Source organism: Rhamphochromis sp. 'chilingali' (assembly GCF_963969265.1).
Source record: "Rhamphochromis sp. 'chilingali' genome assembly, chromosome: 7".
NCBI classification, from domain to species: Eukaryota; Metazoa; Chordata; class Actinopteri; order Cichliformes; family Cichlidae; genus Rhamphochromis; species Rhamphochromis sp. 'chilingali'.
The window spans coordinates 32236757-32259884 of NC_137934.1; the positions used below are offsets into that span (position 1 = coordinate 32236757).

The 23128-nt window shown below is 43.8% G+C and overlaps 2 protein-coding genes across 17 annotated transcripts in view; both read left to right on the forward strand.

Annotated features, from left to right (window-relative positions):
- The window catches only part of LOC308399117 (uncharacterized protein), a 198574-nt gene that overhangs the window by 150633 nt on the left and 24813 nt on the right, over positions 1-23128 (forward strand). For 9 of the 16 annotated variants that reach the window (XM_080886123.1, XM_080886122.1, XM_080886120.1 and 6 more), the window contains exons 2-3: positions 1934-2235; positions 8486-8579. In XM_080886123.1, the coding sequence (XP_080742249.1) occupies positions 1934-2235; positions 8486-8579 (396 nt within the window). Of the gene's footprint in view, positions 1-1810; positions 2236-8485; positions 8580-23128 lie in introns of those variants that run through there. The other 7 variants (XR_013972075.1, XR_013972076.1, XR_013972077.1 and 4 more) reach the window with 2 other exon arrangements.
- Positions 5672-8237, forward strand: sox2 (SRY-box transcription factor 2). Its single transcript, XM_080886113.1, has one exon. The coding sequence runs from the start codon at positions 6177-6179 to the stop codon at positions 7137-7139; it is 963 nt and encodes a 320-aa protein (XP_080742239.1). The 5' UTR covers positions 5672-6176; the 3' UTR covers positions 7140-8237.

Here is a 23128-nt window from a genome sequence, read left to right on the forward strand (position 1 = left end):
CCCACCCACTTCCTGTCACAGCTGATCGTAGATTCAACAAGCACACTAACTGTGTGCACACATTGCGTTTCTACTTTGGAGAGAAACTCATTTAGTTCATACAAATGTAAAAAAAGGAAAAAAGTTTGAGCTCTTGCTTTTGAAATTAAGGCATTTGAAGAAGATGGTGCTTGTAGCAAAACAGTCCTGCTTCACAGTGAAAGAATACCAGCAGACTGAGAAAAGCTTGTGCTGATGACACCAAACTTTCCAAATGCTCTCATCTTGTTTGTTATTATCAGCCTTAATAGCATTTTTCTCATCTTATGAACTGATGAATGAATGAACTTTGTCAGGAGGCATGAGTGAAGCCTTCTTCTTAATCCATTATTCACTGATGTCATTGATAAGTACATATCATATGTGTGTGTGTGTGTGTGTGTGTGTGTGTGTGTGTGTGTGTGTGTGTGTGTGTGTGTGTGTGTGTGTGTGTGTGTGTGTGTGTGTTGGGGGGCTGATTCGGTGAGTTTGAAATGTGATTCTCTCCTTGCATCTCCTTCTCACCTTTTCATCCCTCTATACCCCTCATCCCCTCTCTGCCCTTCTCTCCATCCTGCCATTCATGCCCCCTCTCCTCTCCTTTGCAATCTTCTCCAGCTGCCCCCACCCTCACCCTCCAACCCTGTGTGACAGACAGGGTGTCCTCACCTTGTAACGATCAGTGACATCCAATATGTTTGGCTTGGGGATCATCCCCTGTGTGTCCATTGTGCGTTGTGTTAAACGCTTTATTGATTAGCCATGAGTTAATTACGAATTACATCAAGACTGTGTGTGTGTGTGTGTGTGTGTGTGTGGGTGGGTGGGTGGGTGGGTGTGTGTGCAGGGGGTCTTGCACACTTCTGCAAGAACCATCCTATAGGCCTATAGGCAAGCATCTCAACATTACCATGTTACATGAGTCACCCCCGCCCCTTTTCCCATTAACACCCATGCATTTATGACATTTCCCAGTTATAGTTATAAGCACTTTAAGGTCATGCAATATTATTATTATTTATTTATCTTTGCTCTGTGATTGTGTAGTGAGAAGTGAGAAGGGTTTGCTGCTATTTTGCACCCTGGACACTTAATTGTGTGGAGTCCAGAAGTTGACACACCCTGTGCAAAATCCACAGCAGACCTCTGGAAGCTAATGTATTCTGGATTTAAGCTCCATTGTAAAAAAAAAAAAAAAGAAAAAAGAAAAAAAAAAGGAACATGCACCTGACCTGCTCTGCTGCAGCTCTGCAACACAGCCCCTCACATCTGACTTCTGCCAGTTATAATCCAGTTATCATAATAATAATAATAATAATAATAATAATAATAATAATAATAATAATAATAATAATAATAATAATAATATCTTTGCAATCTGCAACTGCAAGCACTTTTTCCAGCCTTTTCCCCCCTCCTTTTTATCCCGTGTCAGTTTCTCTTTGACATTGCCGTGTACTTTGCAAAAAGAAAAAAAAAAGAAGAAGAAGAAGGAAAAAAGGAGCGAAAAAAAATCTTTATCAAATCCCCATTCTGAGGCTTTCAATAAGGCAGGCCATTACCTCACTGGCGCTTTTGTTCGGCCTATACAAGAGAGAACAAAATGGTTATTCAGGAGGACGCTTTAGATTTTTATTGTGGGCTCGCTATTCACAAAGAGCACCGTTATTGTATTAAAAAGAACCATCTGTGGCAGAAACAATGGCTTCAAATTATCTGTGAATACCCAGTGAACAAAATATAAAGCTTTTTCCTGCTCATTATGTGGGCTAAGCTAGGGGGTGGAAGATAGGAGAGGAGAGGCACAGACTTTGCTATAACTGACTTTTGTTGTTCTTGCTTGCATTCTTCTCCTTTTTAAATCGGCCCCCTTTTCACATTGTGTGTCGCCATAAACGGCTTTTTCTTGTTGCAGGGCTAGCGGAGAGGAGACAGCGGAGAGCTCCAGACAGACGACGGGGCTGCACGCCGGGATCTGCACGCCGACAATCGCGCACCGAAAGCGCACGGACTACCAGGTGTTGGTGGTTGGTGGCTCGGGTCGGGGGGGATACGAACGGAAAGTGCGGGCTGGGTGCCGGCGACTGGAGCTCTGCCCCGGACAGGCTGAGGCTCCATCAGCGGTGGGAGAGATAGACACGAAGGAGGCTGAGCGACATGGCAACTTGTTTAATTTCTGCCAATCAAGACGAGAGGAAGACAACTCCCAAACTGGCAGTAAGTTGGAGTGCGGCGGAGTGGAGAAGCCCTGTGCGTGTTGGTGTGTGCGTGTGCGTGTGCGTGTCAGTGTGTGTGTGTGTATAAAACAGTGTTGTGGAATGACACTGCCTGGAATCATGAGCTTGACTGACTGTCTGTGTTGTTGTCGGCCGGTTTGGTTTTCGTGTAGCTCAAAAATCATTTACATTTAAAAATTATTTAAATTGATTTAGCTTGATAAAAATATAAAAACACATTCTAATTTTTTATTTTAAAAACTCACGAGTATCATAGTATTTGCTCTGAGCTGTGTTCCAAACCAACCCCGGCTTATTGTTGTTACTTACAGGCTTAATTTACGCGCCTCTGTGCTTACTGTATTCGGACCGCCATAAATTTACAGTAAATCCACGTTTACATTTTACTTACATTTCACATTTTCTTACATTGTATCTTCTTTTTTTCATAATTCCTCGATGTCTTTTATGTTTAATGACATCAGTTCAGTTTTGCAATGTCTTTAAACTTTAGAAGCTTGACCATATAATCGAATTTATTTAATTCACTTTGACATTTTTAGTTCTGTCATTTAAAAAATCAACAGCAAATCGTGTTTAAATATTTAACCTGCTTGATTTTATATATATATATATATATATATATATATATATATATATATATATATATATATATATATATATATATATATATATATATATATATATATGTGTGTGTGTGTGTGTGTGTGTGTGTGTGTGTGTGTGTGTGTGTGTGTAAAACAATCTCTTCATGTATTTTGTATTATTCGCGTTATTAATTATGGTGAAGATTCTGCTTAGATTATTTCTTGTTTGCTTCTTTAGCCCTTGTGGCAAAAAACAAAAAGCAAAAACAAAAAAAAGAAGTTTATTTCACCTGAAACAACAAATGTGGTTTTTATTTTGTTTCACTGTAACGGGAGTAAATCCCTTCATAGATTTTGCCATGTGTTGCATTTGAAAATTGTCACCGGTAAACTCTGATCATTGAGATCCTCTGTAGAAGGATTCTGACAGGAGATACTTGAATCATTTTCCACCCATACTTGTTTTTAAAAAATACTCTTGCAGAGATTACGTCACCTAAATTGGTGCAACCACATAAACAGCATATTTAGTTTCACAGACCGCTGCGTGTTTGCAGTTTTTCACCCCAAACCTGGTGAATATACCATGGGGGCTTACAAGTGGTCCGAGGGGGCCGCCCCACTGGTTTCTCCCTTTTTTTTCCTTCTTCTTCTTCTTCTTCTTCTTTTTTTTTTTTGTTAAACAAATTCAGGATGATTGCGGATGCATGGGGCCATTCCCGACTGGCTGGGGCCTGCTTTCAGAGAACCGCAGAGCCCCGCTGTTCCTTTATTATCATAAGCAGATTAGAGGTAGGGGGAACACACTCAGATGCAGATAGCAGCCGAGCGGCCCATTTCAACCTTGCATTAGAATGGACCGAGCTGCATGTGTCGCCTCTCGCAGCCTTTTAAGCACAAGATGAATCTTATGTAAGGTTGCCGGGGGCCGGCATAATGAGTGCACGAGGGAAGGGGTGGGTGCGTGGGGGATCCGCTCCTCTATTTATTATCAAATGATTAAAAACAAAAACAACAGAAAATCGTCATAATAAGGCCCGATATGTTGACTTTCAGTTGGGATTTCATCTGGTTGAAACGGAATTTTTTCAGGTGTGTGGACTTCATCTCTCTTTAATTATCGTGACTCTCTGGCTTAGCGATCCAGGCCAGGAGATGTGTGACAGGTGACTCGGGTTTTTCGGAGCTTTATTATTACAATATATTCAGTATATATTTTTTTGTCTAAGGGCGGTTTTTGTGATAAAAAAAATACTGAGGTTTTTAGACTCTTCTTTTTTAAGCATTTCCTTGGCGTTGAACTGAACTTCTAACTCATCCTCTACTCCCCTCAAGTTTTGCAGTCGCGTGTAGGTCCCGTGTTCTCCACTAGGCGGCACTGGTGTCACGCAGCACAGAGGCTCTGGGCACCTCAAATGCAGTTTGAGCGCGGGGGGGGGGGGAGAGAAAGAACTAAAACAAGTGAAACTAACACTTCCAGCACAGACCCCTCCCCACAACAAAAACTTATTTTTTCCTCCCAGAGACTCTAAAGCCTGATAGTTTCGCACTCTGCGGCATGTGTTTCCCTACACGGTAATCTCGGCCTGCTTCGGCCTGAGGCCGCTCTTTCCTCTCTCTCTCTCTCTCTCTCTACCCGCCCCCCCCACCCCCCCCACCCCCCGCCCCCCCTCTGTCTCTCACACACTCACACACACTTTATTTGGCTGACACGCTCGTTCGGGCTCACTGAATGAGCTGCGCCTTTTGTGCAAACACACTTTATCTTAAAATATTCCTCACCTTTATTTCTCCCCCTCCTCGCGTCCCCCGGTAAGGCCTTACTTCGCCCTCTCTCTCTCTCGCTCTCTCTTACACACACTACAAAGCCCTAACAACAACAGCAGCACTCGCAGTGGAAGTGACGTGGAGTAGGGTCTTTGTCCGGACAGATGTAGCGACAACATCCCAAACAAAAAAGCGCTTATTTGTGCTGAGATGAGCCCGTCTGCCTTCTGTGTGTTGGCATTCAACTTCACTAAAAGGGACAAAAAGGGGGGGAAACATCTTGGATTACCTTTCCTCTTTTCAACGCTAAAAACCAGCTCATAACCCCCCGGCCCTCCCTCCTTCATACGCACACACACTCACAAACGCACACACACACTCAGACACACAGTCATTCGATGCTTTGAGTTAACTAACAAAGTTTATTTAAGTGTTGTTGTGCTTTTGTTCTGATGGATGTGGGTGGTGGTGTTGGTGAGCGATTGTTGTAAGCGGAGGGGAATGAGTGACTTTTCGATTTTGGGGACGAGGGTTAGCTCCCGCAGGCTGTGGCTTGTGTCGGACGCTGTCTCCACCTTTAGGGTCGAATGATGCTGAACATGTTTGATAGTTGCGCATGTGCGTTTGACTCCCAGCTGTGGATTTGTTGTTAGAAGTAAAGTCTAAAGGCTCTAAAAATCATTTCCTGAACGTTTATACTGTCATTTATTCTGTTTAGTTTTTTATCCAACTTTAACTTTCTGTGTGGGGCTAAAAGTTTGCAAGCAGCCACTTTCTCGCTTCTGCATCACGCGCTCTCTCAGTATGAAGTGTGGAAATAATCATCAAGTGCTCCCATTAACATGTTCCCACAGAAAAATCCCCATCAGCCTGGAAATAGTAAATATGTACTTGGTATTGGCCATATGGGCACCCTGTGTATGTGTGTGTGGCTCTCTCTGTGTGTGTCTGGGGCAGGCAGACTCCGCCCCTTTATGCTAATTAAGGTCTCCCATTGGCGTGTCGCTGGGAAAAAGGCCGGCTCTGATTGGCCGAGTCGAACCCATTTATACGCTGACAGCCCCCGGTCGCATGAATGGTTGTCTATTAACTTGTTTCACAAACTATCCGGAGTTGTCACGGCTCGGCTCGGGCGGACAGAGGCGAAAAAGTGCGGGTTTGTTGACGCTCGTTTTCGGAGAAGCGACGGGAGAAGTTTTGTGGACACAACATTAGCGGGGAGCTGTTTTGGAAGAAGGCTCTCTCTCTGCGCGCTGAGAGGGAGAGAGAGAGGAAAACAGAGCGAGTGTCTGTGTGTGTGCGTGAGCCTGTGTGTGCGTGTCTCTGTGTGTGTGTGCGTGTGTGTGTATATGCGTGTGTGTGTGTGGAGAGAAGCGGCTTGATGCTTGTTGTTTTTGTCCAGAGAAAAGTTGCATAGAGAAATCCCGGCAGGTAACTTTTCGCTGCAGCCCTGCTCGCTCCTCACTGTCCGCTCCTTTGGCTGCTGGAGTTTTTCTCTTGGCTTCTTTGTTTTTTAACATTTTTTTTTCTGGGATTCAACTTTTTTGAAATTAAAAATCTGTTCCCGATGTATAACATGATGGAGACTGAACTGAAGCCCCCAGCTCCCCAGACCAACACGGGGGGCACGGGCAACACCAACACGTCCGGCACCGGCAACAACCAGAAAAACAGCCCCGAGCGGGTCAAGAGACCCATGAACGCCTTCATGGTGTGGTCCCGGGGACAGAGGAGGAAGATGGCGCAAGAAAACCCCAAAATGCACAACTCGGAGATAAGTAAGAGGCTGGGCGCAGAGTGGAAACTCCTGTCGGAGAGCGAGAAAAGACCTTTCATCGACGAAGCCAAGAGACTGCGGGCCCTGCACATGAAGGAGCACCCGGATTACAAATACCGGCCCCGGCGGAAAACCAAGACCCTCATGAAGAAGGACAAGTACACCTTGCCCGGTGGGCTGCTGGCTCCGGGAGGCAACGGGATGGGGACCGGGGTCGGGGTCGGGGCCGGGCTGGGCGGCGGAGTGAACCAGCGCATGGACAGCTACGCCGCGCACATGAACGGCTGGACCAACGGGGGCTACGGCATGATGCAGGACCAGCTGGGTTACCAGCACCCGGGGCTGAACGCGCACAACCCGAGCCAGATGCAGTCCATGCACCGCTACGATATGAGCGCCCTGCAGTACAACTCCATGACCAGCTCCCAGAGCTATATGAACGGCTCCCCGACATACTCCATGTCCTATTCCCAGCAAACCACGCCAGGGATGACCGCCCTGGGCTCCATGGGGCCATCCTCGGTGGTGAAGTCCGAGTCCAGCAGCTCCAGCCCGCCCGTTGTCACCTCGTCATCCCACAGGGCCGCCCCGGGCTGCCAAAGCGGGGATCTGAGAGACATGATCAGCATGTACCTGCCCGGGGCGGAGGTCAGCGAACCGACCGCCCAGACCAGGCTACACATGTCCGGGCACTACCAGAGCGCCGTGCCCGGGACGACGATCAACGGCACGCTGCCGTTAACACACATGTAAGAGACATGAAAGCAAGAAAGAAAAGGAGAGAGAAAGAGAAAGAACTTTTATAAGAGAAACTGTGGACTACTTAACGTTGGACTATTTTTGTACAGAAAAATTTCGGGGTGGGAAAAGTTGTATAGAAGTCTCCAAGAAAAAGAAAAAAGGGACACACGACTCTTTTTTATTTTGTCTTTTTTTTGTCTCACATTTTATTCTAAGGAAGCTCTAGAGGAACGGTAGGAGATCCCCCACCACCGCCACAGCCACCATCCCCACCCCCTTTCACTGACGGATGAAGTTTGGAAGACTTTAGAAAGTGGGAGTCGCAATCAAAAAATGTTTTATTATTGCAATCACCCTTTTGTACAGTATTTATCAAAGAAACATTACAATCAGACGAAATTTGTTTGTTAAACTGCAAAAGGTTGCATATTTCTTTTTCTATTTCTCTTTTTTTTCTTCGATTTGTTTCATTTTTCCTGTTTTATATAAAGCAACGCCAGTTCTGCAGATAAAAATATAAAAAAAAAACAAAAAAAGTGAAAGATAGCAGAGCTGAAATTCTTATGGGAGCTCATTTAACACTTCACAACACTGGAAAGAAAAAGGGGACATGAAACGAAGCAGGTAAAACTGCTCTTTTTGTTGTTGTTGTTGTTTTCATTTTTAAAGGCAGCATTACTAAACATTTTATTTCTTGGAAAAAAAATATATATATTAAAAAAACGACGCCTTTTTTGTTTTTCCTCTCAATGCAGCTTAAAATATAGGTTCTTAATTTATATTTCCGTCTCCCACTTTTCATCTGTTAGAGGTATATGACGCTTGTACTTTTTATTTTTTATTTTCTAATTGATTTGTACAATTTCTGTATATTTCCTGTGATATTTTAAGTTTTTATTTCAAAAAGAAGAAAAATTGTTTTGGGTTTTTTTTTTCATTCCCGTAGTTGTATTTTAAGAATTGTGGCCTGTACGCAGAACAGCCAACCACTCCATGTATATATACTGGAACTAATACCATCCTTATAACAGTTACAATTTCAGCTGAGTATATATTTTTTTTTCAATATGCAGTTTGAAATGAATAAATTTTGGAAATTTGGATACTTGAAATTGTTTGAGTTTTGATTTGATTCATCACTGGGTTTTCTTTATCTTGTTGTAGTTGTTGTGTGCCAGGCAGTCATCACATGTTAAGTTGTCATCTGTCTTCTTCGTCTTCTTTTAAATGTGTACTGTAAATTCTAGTATTCTTAGTATTCTACTAAGTGCTTACAGAGTACAGCTTTGGGGCGACATGCCTCCTTTAAAGTCCACAAATAACTGTGCGTCGTGGTTAACCACGTTTCTATTTTCTAGTTCCTGCGGATGGCCACATCAAGCCCAAAGTTTGTTGCCTGTTTCCTAAAAAGTGGGGGGAAGATTTTTCCACCAAAATACCCATCATCCCCAGGTATAGACTGTCATTTCTCCTCTTTTATAATTATTACTATTAAGAGCCGGTTTACGGTTTGATGTTTTTTCTTTCTCTTTTTAAAAATGTAATATACAAACTACATTTTTTCCCTTTCTTTCTTTTGTTCTTCTTGGATTACTGGGCCTTCTTTTGTAAGGCTGATAGATGACTGATCATGCAGGAGCGCTAATGCCAGGCGCAGATCTGATTCCAGGTTATTTTAGATTAGAGAAGAGAATGTGTGTCATCCGTGGGTTTTTATTGTCTGCTGACACCGTGTTGCAGTGTTTTTTGTGTTTGTTAAGGAGTATTTTCAGCAGCTTAAACCTTTGAGTTCAGGCTTTATTTCCTCTCGTTCATTGAGTTTATCCAATAATAATGATAATACTAATGATAATAATAATAACAACAGCAACAATAATATCTATTAGTTTTGGAAGCTTTCTCTGTGTTTCTCTCACTCCTTTCAAAACACGGAGCTGGCTGATCAGGCTGAAATAGACCAATTAGGTGGAAATTGAAGGTGGAGCCCTCTTGAAGGGAGCCTGGCCGGGATGCTTTTTCCTCGGCCGTGTAATAGCTCCACGCCGATACTCGAGTGTGGTCATTTTAATTTTAATGTTTAATCAAACGGGCCCTGCTGTTTCCCGTTAACCCCGCTTCTCATGGTTCAAGCTCTCCGGTGACTTGCTGCACACCACCACCACCACCATCCACCCTTATCCACCCTCATCCACCCTCTGCCTTAATAAACAAAAAACAAAAAAACAAACGCATACAGAACAGACTCCAAAATAATCCACCCATGCACCTTTCTGCCAACCAGGCGGATTCCTCCCAATCATAATCATAATAATAATGATGATCCTTATGATGAGCTAACAGCTCGCCCTGAATTTAACAAACGGTTTTAAATCTGTGGGGGGAGAGTGTGTGTGTGTGTGCGCGCGCGCATTGGGCCGTTGTGTCTTGCAGGCTGTGTCCCGGGGGAGCGGCAGATGAAGAGGCCCCTCGGTATTCATCCGTCCAGTTCTCCATCTCCCTCCCTCTCTCGCTTCCTCCTAATCGGACCTTTCGCAGGTCAGGGGATCGTTGGGAGTCCCATTAATTATTGATGTAAACAGTTGAATCGGTTGTAATAGCCGAGAGCGCTGGTGATAAACAATTTGTTTTATTAATTACTTTATTCCTGCTTAAAAAAAGAAAGAAAAAAAAGCAGACGCGTAAAGATCTCCTGTTATGTTTCCAGGAGCGCCGTGGGCCCCTGCAGGCCCACGGGGCCCCGCAAAATGATCATTTTTTTTCCCGGCTGAGCGTGGCACCTTTGATGTGATGGAGGGGAAAAACCTTTAAAAGGCAAAGAACACCAAACATGCTCGATGGGCAACTTATATTTTCCGTGGCGTGTCATAAGACCTGTGGCTGACTGGTAAAGACTTCCATGTGGACACAGGATGCTTGACTTGAGGCCGTGGGCAGCTTTTATTATATTATTATATTAATGCTCCTATTTTCTATTACTGCCCCATACCCAGCCACTTTTTTTTGTTTGTAACCCTTCTGTAAATGGTTTGCTCTCTGTGTGAGCGAGGCAGTCACAAACTAGGACACTGTGAATGTTCACTCGGAAAACACTGATATCGCGCTATCTCGGTAGAAAAATATTAGCCCCGCATTTAACCCCGCGTGCTTTCCAAAATCTGAGCTGGTCTGAGAGGCTCTGAGCTCCGAGCCCGGCGTTCCTGTTCAAACAGCACAGCTGATAGCGGGAATTAAGTGGCCTGCCTAAAACGTTACACCCCACATGTGGTGTTATTAGTCCACGGGGACGCTTTGAACGCGTCTCAGTGTTCAGATGTATGTTTGCTGCACTTTACGCAGTCAGGTGTGTTTTGTTTGGTCCGTGTAGGTTGAAGCTGGGAGGCCCGGTTGAGGTGTTCCCCTTCATCCTTTCGTTCACCCATTACTCCCCCATCCGACCGTTCATCCATCCATCCATCCATCCATCCATCCATCCATCCACCCACCCATCCTTCTGTTCCTCGCGTGCAGAGTCTGGCTGCCCCAGCTCGAGGATATTTGGCCTGCAACAGGTGGTAAGCGCGCGCCTCCTGTTTTTTTTACGCCTCGGGTTAAAAAAAAAAGAAAGAAAAGAAAAGCAATAAGCTCTCAGATGTTATCTGTGATAACCTGGTGTGCGTCTGTGCCCATATTGACGTGCGTGTTCCGTTACAAAGGTGTTTCTATTAAATGCAATTAAAAATATAATGACTGTAAAAAATAAAAAGCAGCGCAGCTTCTAACAGGACATCAAAGTGGAGCCGAGCATTTTGTGTAAACGCTGTGAAGTGAGCTCAGATTAAACTGGCTCAGCGAGGCCTGCTGGAATTTCAATGTAAATAAATGAAGAAACGGTGGATCGAGTCAGACCTGTCATTTATCCTGGACAAAATCCAAATCCCGTGTTTGTTGTTCAGATTATATTATTATTTATTATTTAATTAGGTCAAATGACCCACCTACCAAACGCGCGTGCACACACACGCAAACACAACGAGCTTAGTGGCCTGTAATCCCACGAGAGCCACTTTCCCTTTTCACCCACCACGCAAATAATAAGGGGGGGCGCTGACGTCACCCGCACATGAAGCGTCTATCTCCGTTTTCATAAAATCGCTGTATGATTTTTTTTTCTTGCAGGTTTTTTACAACATAAAAACTCTACCAAGTGTACACGCGCTGGCTTTGAAACCAAGCCGTTATTATTATTATATAGTTAATAACAATTATTATTATTTTTATTGTTATTTTTATTATTTTAACAAAAGGCAGACACAAGACTAAATGGGAAACATGTTTAGTAATAAACGAGCCGTGATGAGACAAAACAAACAGCCATGGATCTGTGTGTGTTTTTATCATTCTGTCTGTGTAACTGACGCCATGTTTAAATGTCGGTCAGAGCACGATCACGGTTCCCTAAATAAGGGGGAACCCGGCCATCCCCTTGTTCTCGGGCCGGGTGCGGGGTACGTGAAAAAAATTGGACCGCTTCTATAAATAATCCCAAACGCCCTGTTTAGATCCGTCCTCTCGTGTCGCGTCGTTATTCTGCATCCCTCAAGTCTTTTTGTTTTTTAAGGCTGCCTGACATCTCTGCCTGCATCACAGCGCAGAGAAGAGTTGAATAGCAAAACTGTCAGAGCAGAGAGCTGTCGTGTGTTTCAGCTGCCCGTGTGTGTGTGTGTGTGTGTGTGTGTGTGTGTGTGTGTGTGTGTGTGTGTGTGTGTGTGTGTGTGTGGAGCGCAGAGGGACTGAATGGCAGCCAGTAGCCTGCTGATCTAGCGCAGGTGCAGGGGTTCTCTCTCTCTCTCTCTCCCTCTCTCTCCCGCTACTGCAGTGAATAGGACCACACACTGACACAGACCAGCATGCCATCAGCCTCGCGCTGCTCTCGGCCTGCATTCTCAGAGGCTCGAGGCCTCTGCGACAGCCCCCACCCACCACCCCTCACTCCCTCTCCCACCACTTCTCCCCCTCCTCCCCCACCCCGTCACTCGTAGCTCCAGCTCCCGTTTATCATCTCCGCTCATTGATGCTGACAGCTTTATAGAGCGCCATCATTAAGGACATGCACAGTTTGAAGGGGGATCACGACTCTTTAGTAAAAAGCAAAGAAAAAATCCCCACAACCAAAACACCAGTGTCTCTGTTTCACCGTGCGGTGCCTCAGGTGTCCGCGTTTTGTTCTTTTCGTGTCCTCCATCGGCCGTGAACGCGCACGTACAAAACTTTGGAATTCACTCCCGTTTGCAGTAACATTAAAGTTGCTTGATTGTTGTTGTTGTTTTGGGGGTTTTTTGCTTTACTTTCCATTGTGCCTAAACTCTTTTTTAAATATCCATCACTAACTGCATGTCATTACGAAATCTGCATTCCGTGTTCCCGAATGACACTTGTAAAACTCGTGTTTCACACCCACGCGGTTGCATAAACGTGATGTAGCCTACTCCTGCACTCTACTTACTTTGTTACTTTTTTAAGGCCTTTTAGAAATTAGCGCTGCAGGCCTCGCTTAAAGGCCTCCCGGGCTTCCTGAACCTCAGTGGAACATAATGTAAGGGCTGCAGATCGATTAAATTTTCTTGATTAAAGCTGATCATGGAACTGATCATATACGCCTCATTTTGCTTCTTGTATAAAAACTGAAGCCAGGATAAAGAAGGCTGGGAGAGGGATGGATACAGAGGGATGTGAATATTTTTTTCCCCTCTGGTTAAAACAACGTAAGGCCTGGCGCAGGTTGCTGTAGCCTGGTAGGAAACCTCTCTTGCCATGCGCTAAAACGGACCCGAGCTTTGCCACAAAAACGAGTAGAGTCGATAAATTAGAGGGCTCATTAGAGGAAACAAATCTTTACTGTTCACGGGCCACTTACAATATATTTGGAATGAATTCTAAACTCCATATATTTATATATATATATCGAATCGAATTTAATAATTAAGGATAACTTTAATTATTTTAATCTTTGTTTCCTTGCATGCCGGTTTAATGTAGCTGTACTTTCAGTCTTCATTTCTGTCATACACTCATTAAAAAATCTAGAAATAAAAAAACACACACACACATACAAAATGCAAGTATCAAAAAGCACATTGTCTTATAACTAATTCGAGTTAATACAGCCATAATGACAGTATAATGGCATGCCAATTGGCCTTTTCCCTTCACAACAATGCTACCAGATCAGCATCTCTTTATTATTTAATAACGTCAAACGCTTGGCTGGCTGTGCTGGCTGCTGAGCCTGCTGGCTGCTGTTGGGGAGAGGACAATGCAGCTCCAATTCAGGAGTTTCACTCAAGAGCTATATGATCGCTAAAAAAGAAAAGAAAAGAAAGGAAAAAAAATCAAAGCGATTAGAGGAAAGCCAGAGATTACGCACTGCTAGTGACGCTGGCGGTGCGCAAAGGTGTCTTAATCAAATCAGTGTCGCGCATATTTATGCTTTTTCGTCTCTTTAGAGCAACAGGTGACCGGTGTGAGGTCCGTTCCTGCAGTTACAAGGGAAAATCGGTCCTTTCTTGTCCGGATATTAGGAGACCGGTGAGGGCGGTGAGCGTGCACTAAAGCATCCTCTACATATACTAGTTTGTCGGGAAAGTCCACCCAATGTCCGATTATAAATAAAGAGTGGACATCGGAAGTGATTCAAAGGCAGAAAGGTATAAACTCAGTCAATAATCTCAATTAAAAATAAATAAATAAATAATAATAATAATAATAATAATAATAATAATAATAATAATAATAATAATAATAATAATATGCATTTTTCTTCTGTAGACTTTATAAAACAGAGCGACAATTTCCCGACTCCCACAGCATGTCGTTTGTCTGGAACAACATGAGCGGGTTTCTAGGCTGACTGCCACCCCAAGGCCGGCTCAGGCAACTCAAGGAGACCCGGGGGGGGGGGGGGGGGGGGGGAGGAGGGGAAAAGGAGAGGGAAAGTGGACGGGTGGGGTGTTCTGCTGAGACACAGAAAGGGCCGATCTGTGCTGCAGTGACTGGCTTTTTCTTTCATTATAACCCACCACACCCACCCATCGACCGCCACCACCCCCCACCGGTGAAAGTTTCGATCCACTTGGCTGAGGTGTCGTACTTTTGATTTTCGACAGCGTCACTTTTCGAATTAGGGCGAATTTGAAACCGAGGTCTCGATTTCTTTGCTCCCAGAGTCAGTCTTTGGATACATTTAGTGTTCGTTAGTCTACACAGCCGAGAGCATCACCGAAGCTCTCAAGCCCTTTATTCATGTTCCACATGGAGAAAACCGATGTTTTTTAAGCATTTATTTCTTTTTTCTTTTTTTTCCGGCACTCTTTATTTTCCAAACTGTTAAAAGTCAAACAATAAAATACCGATCGCACAGGAAACACGTGGCAGACAAATTTTGATTGATTTGAATTTTTGCACCAGATTTCCGCGCATGAAGCCAAAGATGAGTGTGACAGCGACATATTGTTTCATGTTAGAATGAGTGTAGCTGACAGGTTTACTGTCAGGAGCCTGTTTCTGTCGGGGCACCATAGCTGGAGGTGGTTTGCAGGCATTCGGAGACTCTTTGATAGAGAAGGCTGTTGAGCTGATGGGACTGAATCATCATTAACAAGCCAACAGACACAGGAACCCCCACCACCACCACCCTCCCTCCTCTGGTCTCATTTCCCAGCATAGACACTAACCTCTTTCACTCTGTCATCAGCCCGACTCTCTCCCTCTCTCTCCACCGAGTCCAGCACAACAGCACAGTCCATTGTTCCCGGGCCCCCCTCCCTCTGCCTGGCCCCCCGACCCAACTGTTGACCAACAACTACACTCGCACATTAAATCGGGAGGGGGCGGCGGGTGCTGTCCTATTTTAGAATATGACACATCTAGAAATGCATGCTGAGAAAAAAAAAGTGGGGCTAAATGGGTGAAAAGGTGTGGTTTTAGTGTTTTAGTACAGCAGAAAGTCCGGCCAAATGATACTAAAGAGCATACACCCATTATGAAGACCGTTCTAGAACAGATAAAATATATTTAAAACAGTCTGATATTTTGCAGACTGGTCCAACGCAGTTAGCTCATCTGATTGCTTTTCAAAATAAAAGCAAAGACGCACACTCTTAAAAAAAGAAAAAACTCTAGCCTTTTTGTTTTTCTCAAACTGAGATTTTTACCTATTTCTTTTTTGCTTATTTATGGATTATACAAAGTTCGTAAATGATAAATGTTAAAGCAGGCTTCAGTCTTTTCAAACCCAAGAACAATCATACATCAAACCTGGACAATATCCAAACAGTACAGACAGAAAAACCACGAGAACTCTGATCACTTTTTCCAAACCCAAACAAGTGAAACAGGCTTGATCATGTCTGTTTATAGTGTTTGAATGGATGTTTCTAAACTGGGCCACCTTTTAGTAGTGTATCTACAGTTTTAACAACATTGTTATACACTTTAAACAAAGTATACAACTTTTACCACCCAGTGCTACTAATATTTAATTAAACCAGTGTAATTTCAGAGGGATTCTGCTGTCATTGTTGTGGAGATTGTGGCACATGTCATCAGTCAACACTGGGTTTCGTTTTTAAGGAACACTTGGAAGAAAATGTGTTCATGTGGGGTTTATAAGGTTAGACTTGTATTACAACATGTCACAGAGATGGTGCAGTTCCTGAAAGCCTGCTGAGATATCAGCACGACACTTTCCTCTGCTACAAGCGCAGTGTATACATACACATAGGGCCCGCTTCTGTCTTCCCTCACTTTCCCCTTATTTTCTCTGGTCTCTAACTATCAGATAAAGGCTGAAAACATCCTCCATGTGTCATTTGCCAAATGGTTTTATGGTTTGGGCCTCAGCAGCAGCAGGCACATTTTGATTTGCGGCGATACTGTTTTGATAACTCGTGTCGACACGCAGATCACTTTCTGTCACGTAGAAATGCCATAACTCTTCCAGTATTGAATTATTTATCTGACCTTCTCTTTGTTTACTTACATTGTATTCTGCATCCTTAGCGAGTTTAAACATTTTGCATTGAAGCAAGGAACTAGAGAAGCTACAAATGTGCTGGTTTAAACTGACTGAAATTTGTCAGACAGTTCAGAGTTCAGGGAATTTATGACTCTTTATTTGGCCCAAAACAAAATCCTACTAGTGTTTTCTCCCCCTTTTTTTCAAGAATTGAAAACATAGAGTCTTAAAGGAAGGCGAACACGGCGTGGCATGGAGCCTTCCCTCTTTAAAATTTCTGCATTTACTCAGCTCCGAGCGAGAGCAATTTCCTTTTATTATGCGTAAAATCTGGCTCGCTGGACGATGGTGCGGACTGTAGTGTAGATTTCGATTGATTGCATCAGTCACTATCAGGCTATTCTGGAGCTGGTGACTCTGAGGTCTCCCTCTCTTCGTGTCTCTGACAGAAGCTGTTGTTGAATGGAAGAGTGGCCTCTTTCAGTGTGGGTGTCCCCTCGGGGCCAACTGGGAGAGATAATCAGACAGGACAGTTACAGACAGACGGACGGATGGACGGATGGGCAAGCAGATGCAGTAGACTGAAGTTGTTTCTCCCAGACTCACAAGAATTTGAGACTGGGGGTTGTAATGGTGGGCAGGGTTATTATTTTCTACACGTTAAATGTTTCAGATGGTGTTTTAATTCGCTGTTTTCATTCTTCTACCTTTAAAAGTCACTCAGCGAGGTCTGAAATCCCGTCTGCAGATCTGTAGTGGATATGCAGCAAAATCTTCTGTTTTATCTCACAAGTGGGTGCAGATTAGCTCAGATTGGACTGGATTAGATTAGAGTCTTGCTGCTTCTTGTAGCACAGCACACACACGAAACAGGAAGAAACTAAGATTACTGTAATGATTATAAAAATATAGAAATCAGCTCTACTCATAAATGATGATATGAAAACGTTAATTATTTCTGAAAATCTGTTGTTAAGAAAAAAGATGTCACCTTGTCTTTGATTATATTTACCTCAATTCATCCTAGTTTCTCATTTCATCCATAAAGATACAGACTTAGAAACCAGGCTTTAGTGTAACATACTATATGCTCTTCATCTTCTTTTTATCCAATCGGGAAAAGCATTTCTCTCTAGGGAACCATAGTTCTGTAGCTGAAGAAAGTGTGTCCCTTAATGTAACTCTGCACCCAGATATATTTGAGCTTTAAAGTGTTCATTGTGCGCTGTTAGGCTACAATACTGACATTTTTTTTACTACAGTTGTTCATTTATTATGATTTGCTTCACTGATAGTGCCGGCGTATATTTTCCAGAAAAAAAATACATCAAAACAAAAAATCTTCTTGTACACTGAAGCATTAACTATTTGATTGAGTGGCTTAATCACTAATATGTGATCTTACAAATGTGATAAATGTATTAATATGAAAAAATAATCGCAACCCACCCCCTTTACTCGAGCTCATATTTCAAAAGATTGCATGATCATTACAGTGCAGCTCATTGCTGGAAGTTTCCATCACAGGTTTATGAGTACACCTGTATGTGTGTGGGTGGGTGTGCGTGCGTGCGTGAGGGAGGGAGGGAGAGGGACATGGCAAATATAGGGCAGAAAGTGAGAGAGAGAAAGAGAGAGAGAGAGGGAGAGAGAGATGTCTGCAATAGGTTGGGTTGGGCAGGTCAGTGCTGCAGCATTTGATTGTAAATAAGCGAGGAGTCAGTTCACACGCCGATCAAGTGACTGCCGGGAACAAGCGAGCCATTTGAATCAGGTGGCTATCTCCCTATCTGAGAGATCAGAGCCCTGTCACCCCCCCCCCCCCCCCCCCCAACACACACACACACACACACACACAACCTGCCTCCTCCCTGTGCTCTCGTCATTGTGTGTTGCACAGTAAAGGGACACACACGCACACACACATGCACACAAATGAAATGACATGTCCCTCCCTGCTGGCTGTAAGGGCAGGCAGAGTGGCTGGATGAGATTTCACTGTCTCACGTTAGAAGAGGAGAGGAGGCAAGAGGAGAGAAAAGGAAAGGAGGAAAAAGAAAAGGAGAGGCGGCGAAAGGAAAGGAGAGAGAAAGAGGGGGACCCCCCCCACCAAAAAATAAATAAATAAATCATCCAGAAATCTTTCCTGTTACCGGCTTTGTCGTCTCTCAGAGTCCCTGCAAGGAGAAAGTGGTTGAAATCATGTTTCTGTTAAACTCGTGGCACAAAAAAATCACTACAAGTCAAAGAGACCTCATGGTTACACTGTAAACTTGTTCAGTCTTTAAAATGTGAAGTAAAAAAACAGATTAAAAAAATGAACGGCAACACTGAAACCACAAGACAGTTACAATATTTTGAATCCAGTAATGACTCCAGATATTGTCTTTATAGGGAAATAAAATAAAACATGAGAAGATGAACTAACAATTAATTTTCAAAAGGGCTGGCAGTCGATTTCCATCAACAAATCACTAAATTTGTTCCTTCAGGGCAAAATTCATCAACAGCCAGTACCCTCTTTGCACTGACCATACAACCCTGAGAAGCCAGAGGATGCTCTGCAGCTACACTGCTTGTCACAATAAATACCTGTGAAAAATGGATCCAACACACACACACACTGCATTCACACGCGTTCTCTTTTAGTGCTGCGTCTCAACAACGGCCCCCAGGGGAGTCGATGATGTGCGACAGCTGCTCCCTGTTCATATTGATTAAATGACAGCCGGGATCATTTACCGATTTACAGACTGACGGAGCTCAAACGTACAGCGCCGCCCCGAGGGAGCGTTTCGGACTGTTAGTCCAGACAGCCTGCGGTTTATGTTCACAGCCGCCGCTTTAATGCGAACATCATCCTCTACCCCACTGTGTCCCTCAGGACACACTTAAAAGATTATGCTGTTCATTTTCGATGTTGAGATCATCACAACAGTGACTTCTAAACAAGCGCAGATTAAGTCATGATGACACGGTGGCATTGCAATGTAGTGATAAAAAGGTGATTTAAAGGAGGTTTAGTAACTGTTTGTGTTTGTTTCACAGTCAAAATTTCAGTTTCCTACCAAAAGGACTTTTAGGATTCCACAATCACTGTATGCATGAGAGGCATGACAGGAAGGGAGGAGGATAGCTGGAATTTAAGACAGCAAAAGAAAGGATGGGACAAGACTGGGATGGACTTGGCAGGACAAGGAAGGACGAGACAGGTCAGCCTGGGCAATATGTAGCAGCTATATTTAATGTGATAGGATAAAAAGATGCAAAATAAATCAGGGGAATACAAGAAGAGACATGAATGGCTATAAAAAGTGAGGACAGGACAAGAGAGAAGAAACCAGACAGCGGGATGGAGAAGCAGGGCCGGCTGTCCCATTACTGGGAGTTTTGAGTCTCTTTGTAGACTGTGTCGCCCTGGGAATGAGCCAGGTGAAGCTGTTGAGCACAGATTAAGGCAAAGATGGATCAATCGCCTTAATATTAGGGCGCGTGAGTGACAGCAAGCCCGGGGACACAAACACCCAGACTATTGATTTTGATCTCTCTTGAATTGCTTTTCTCAAGGCATACGCATGCCATCAAACATTTACAGTTGCACACACATAAAATCATGACAGGCCTCATTGCTTTACCTCCGTCTGTCATTCTTTCACTATTACTGTCTAAATCAGACACAGTCCAGTTGACTTTTGTTTGAGACTCGATGGGCAGGAACCCTCTGGCTGTGCTTCTTAATGAGCTTATAAGATATTTAAACAGTAGGAGGGAGGTGACTTTAAGGAAGCCATTAGCAATAAATTGTTGCCTATTAAGATGGTTACAGCGTGTGAAGAAGCGTAGCCTGAAAAAGTTCAAACGTGCCGATCAATGCGCGTATTAGAAATTGCAAAGTAACGGCAAATTATCCAATAACAGTAAAAAAGCAGAAGGAGGTGCGAATCCATACATCGTTTTCACCAGTCCAGTCTTCAGTGCTCTCAAACAAAGAAGCGTGGAAAACTCTCGAATAGTTAAAAGTATTATGGATTCATATAAAGGCTACTATTACAACTTTCTTCCATTTACTTTGGTATGCCTGATTGCTTGAAATACTACAATATCTATTAGCCTTGGATGTGGTTGCTATGGAGAAGAAGCCATTCAGGGGCACAAATTAGAGCTGTGGCAAATTTAACATACTGCATTATTATTATCATTATTATTTTTAATTAACTTGCTTATTTCTAACTTTTGGATCATCAACAAAAACTGGCATAGATGCTTTCCTTTAAAAAAACAAACAGTGTGGCTCAGGTGGGAGAGCAGGTTGTCTACGAATGGCAAGGTCGGTGGATCGATGCCTGACTCCTCATAATCTCCTTCAGCCCGTGTGCCAAAGTGTCTTCGGGAAAGCTGAGTTGTTCCTGATGCAACTGTGTGAATGTGTGCGCGATTGGGTGATTGCACGAGTGACTGAGACCTGCAGAAGAAAGCGCCTTGAGCACTCAACTGAGTAGAAAGGCAGCATGTAAGTGCCAGTCCATTTACAGTCACAGTCCTCAGATGAAGGAGGTCATGGTTGTTGCGTGGATGGGTAGTAAATTAAAAGAAATGTTGATTACACGATGTAGTGGCTATAAATTAAGTGCATTATCTGCACTGAAATTAGTCACAAGCCTTGCTTTACATGGGGTCAGAGAAGAGTAAGAAAGAGCTTTTGTTTTTTCCCCGGTAGTTATTGGTCGCTTTCCCCCGTTAGCTGGGATAGATGCTCGAACAACTCTGTAACTGTGGACTGGACTAGGAAAGTGTCAAAGTGTCGACCGGTAGAGAGAAACCTGCCCACTTATTGTCATGATACATTTTTTTTAAACCAAAACCTCTCCCCAACTGTATTAAGTGTTTAAACCTTGATTACAAAGGTTACTGCCTCTAATTAAGCAATCATTTAACAACCGTGATCCAAAATCTGCAGCTGGACTGATTTCAACCTTTTGCTGTAGGCTCTGTGATTGGATTTATCTCAGCACAATGCTTCCTGAAAGTTACTCTTCCAGGTTTTGTTTACACAAATGTGTGCCTTTGACAAACCTGCTCATCTTTTGTTCTGACAATTCAATCAGTCGCTTTTTTTTCTCCCCAAGCTCTGGGAGTGCTCCAACTGCCTAACGCTATCCAATGAAAACCAACAGGACTTTTCCTTCCAGATCCCCGCACAACCCACCCTGAATTATTTCTTCCGTTTAAAGAGGGGAAAAAAGTGCAAACTGTGCATTTACTAAAAGTTGAATGTACACAAAGGTGAAGGAAATGTGAAACAAGCAAATAAATATATAAAAAAATCTCCAATGTGGCAGTGGATGATGGGAGGGAAGTCTGCATTGGGAGCAGTGGCCTAATAAGGCTAAATACCAGACTGTGAATAATCTCCCAGTAAACTGTCTACTCATGAAAAACACAGAGATGCAACAGCAGCAACTCTCGCTTTCTGCCTGGCTGTCCTCCCTGCCTCCCTCTTTGCCCCCCCACCCCCCCACCAGTATCTTTCTCTCTGTCCACACCGCTCTCTCTCTCTCTTTCTCTGTCGCTCTTCTCCTTCTTTACCTCCCTCGCTCCTGCTCTCCTTCCTCCCACCTCTTCCTCGCTCCTCGTCTCGTCTCGGTAAGTAGGATAAGGCTTGGAGAGCTCTGTCGTCGTGGTAACTGCCAGAAGTATTCAGTTTGAAGTTTGAGGAGGTCAGTTTGCGGGTCAGACTAACCCCCCTCCCCAACCACACACACACCGACACACACAGAGCCAAAGACAGAGTAGGGGTGTTGAGGGGACCCCCGTATGGGCCTGGGCCCTTATACATGAGGGGATCCGGAGGGGGAATTGATGTATTTGGAGGGGCAAGGGCCACTGCAAAGCTCTGCTACTAAAACAGTTGTGGTGTCAGAACTTTTAGAGATTTCTCGGATCGAAATTAAGCTGATTATGAGTGATATCGGACATTGTTGTGCTGGGATTTTCTGCAGCTCACTGACTTCAATCACTTTCAGTCCTTTAGTATGATGATCAGCAAACCCACACCTCAATGCTGATTTATGCTAATGGGTGTTTCAAAGCTTTTACGTCTGAAAAGTGGAAGAAATCGAAGGGAGTAAACATAAAGAAAGTGTCTGCTTTCATCTCTTATCCTTCTCTTTTTTCTGAAGGAAATTTTACCTGACAGCGGATTTTGATGTCCTAACTTGTTGAAAAGTACCACCATTGTACTGACAGGAAAAATAAAAGTGCATCTAAAGCTGTTAAAGCTCAAGTCTTCCCCGTCCACGTATCAGAGGAGCTGGTACAGTACTAGCAGCATACAGACACCACCCCCAAAAAACAAAACCATTAATTCTGGCCCAGCGAGGCTCAACGGTCACCAAAGCCTTGTCAATGAAACTTTGTTGTCCCGTTGACTGTAAGCCAAAGTCTCCCCGTGCACACTAACAGCTCTGGCAGTGTGTCCACTCACACCTTAAACAATCTGGCTATTGGGCAAGAGTTTCAGCCCATCAGTCTCCGACAAATGCTTGCACTCCGAGCAGGCGCAGAAGCCCTCGACTGCTTCCACACTGCCGCTGCAGGTTTGGACTCCTCATCATAAACTATTGTAAAACAAAAGTGAGTGAACAGGTTGTAAAGCTGAATCGGTATTAGTTAAACAACCGCTACTGGAACCTGCGCTGTACGCGATAAACTGATTTATTCTCTTGTGGCACAACAGTCATCTGTAAAAACAAGAGATGAGTCAGGTTAACTGAGCAGATGACGAGTAAAGTTTCCATGAATAGTGCTTGTTGTCTCAACTTCCTCCGTCTCTTAGTTTTACTTTCTTTTTTTTCTTTCCCCTCTCTTTCTCTTTCCCTATCCTGGGTGGTTTCTGATGTAAATGTTTTTAGTCAGTTGGCGGCTGAGGCTCAGCAGGTGGTCCACCAAATCCACCGTAACCCCCGGTAACCCCTGTCCAGCCAATCCAAATGCTGCCCTGCCCGCCACT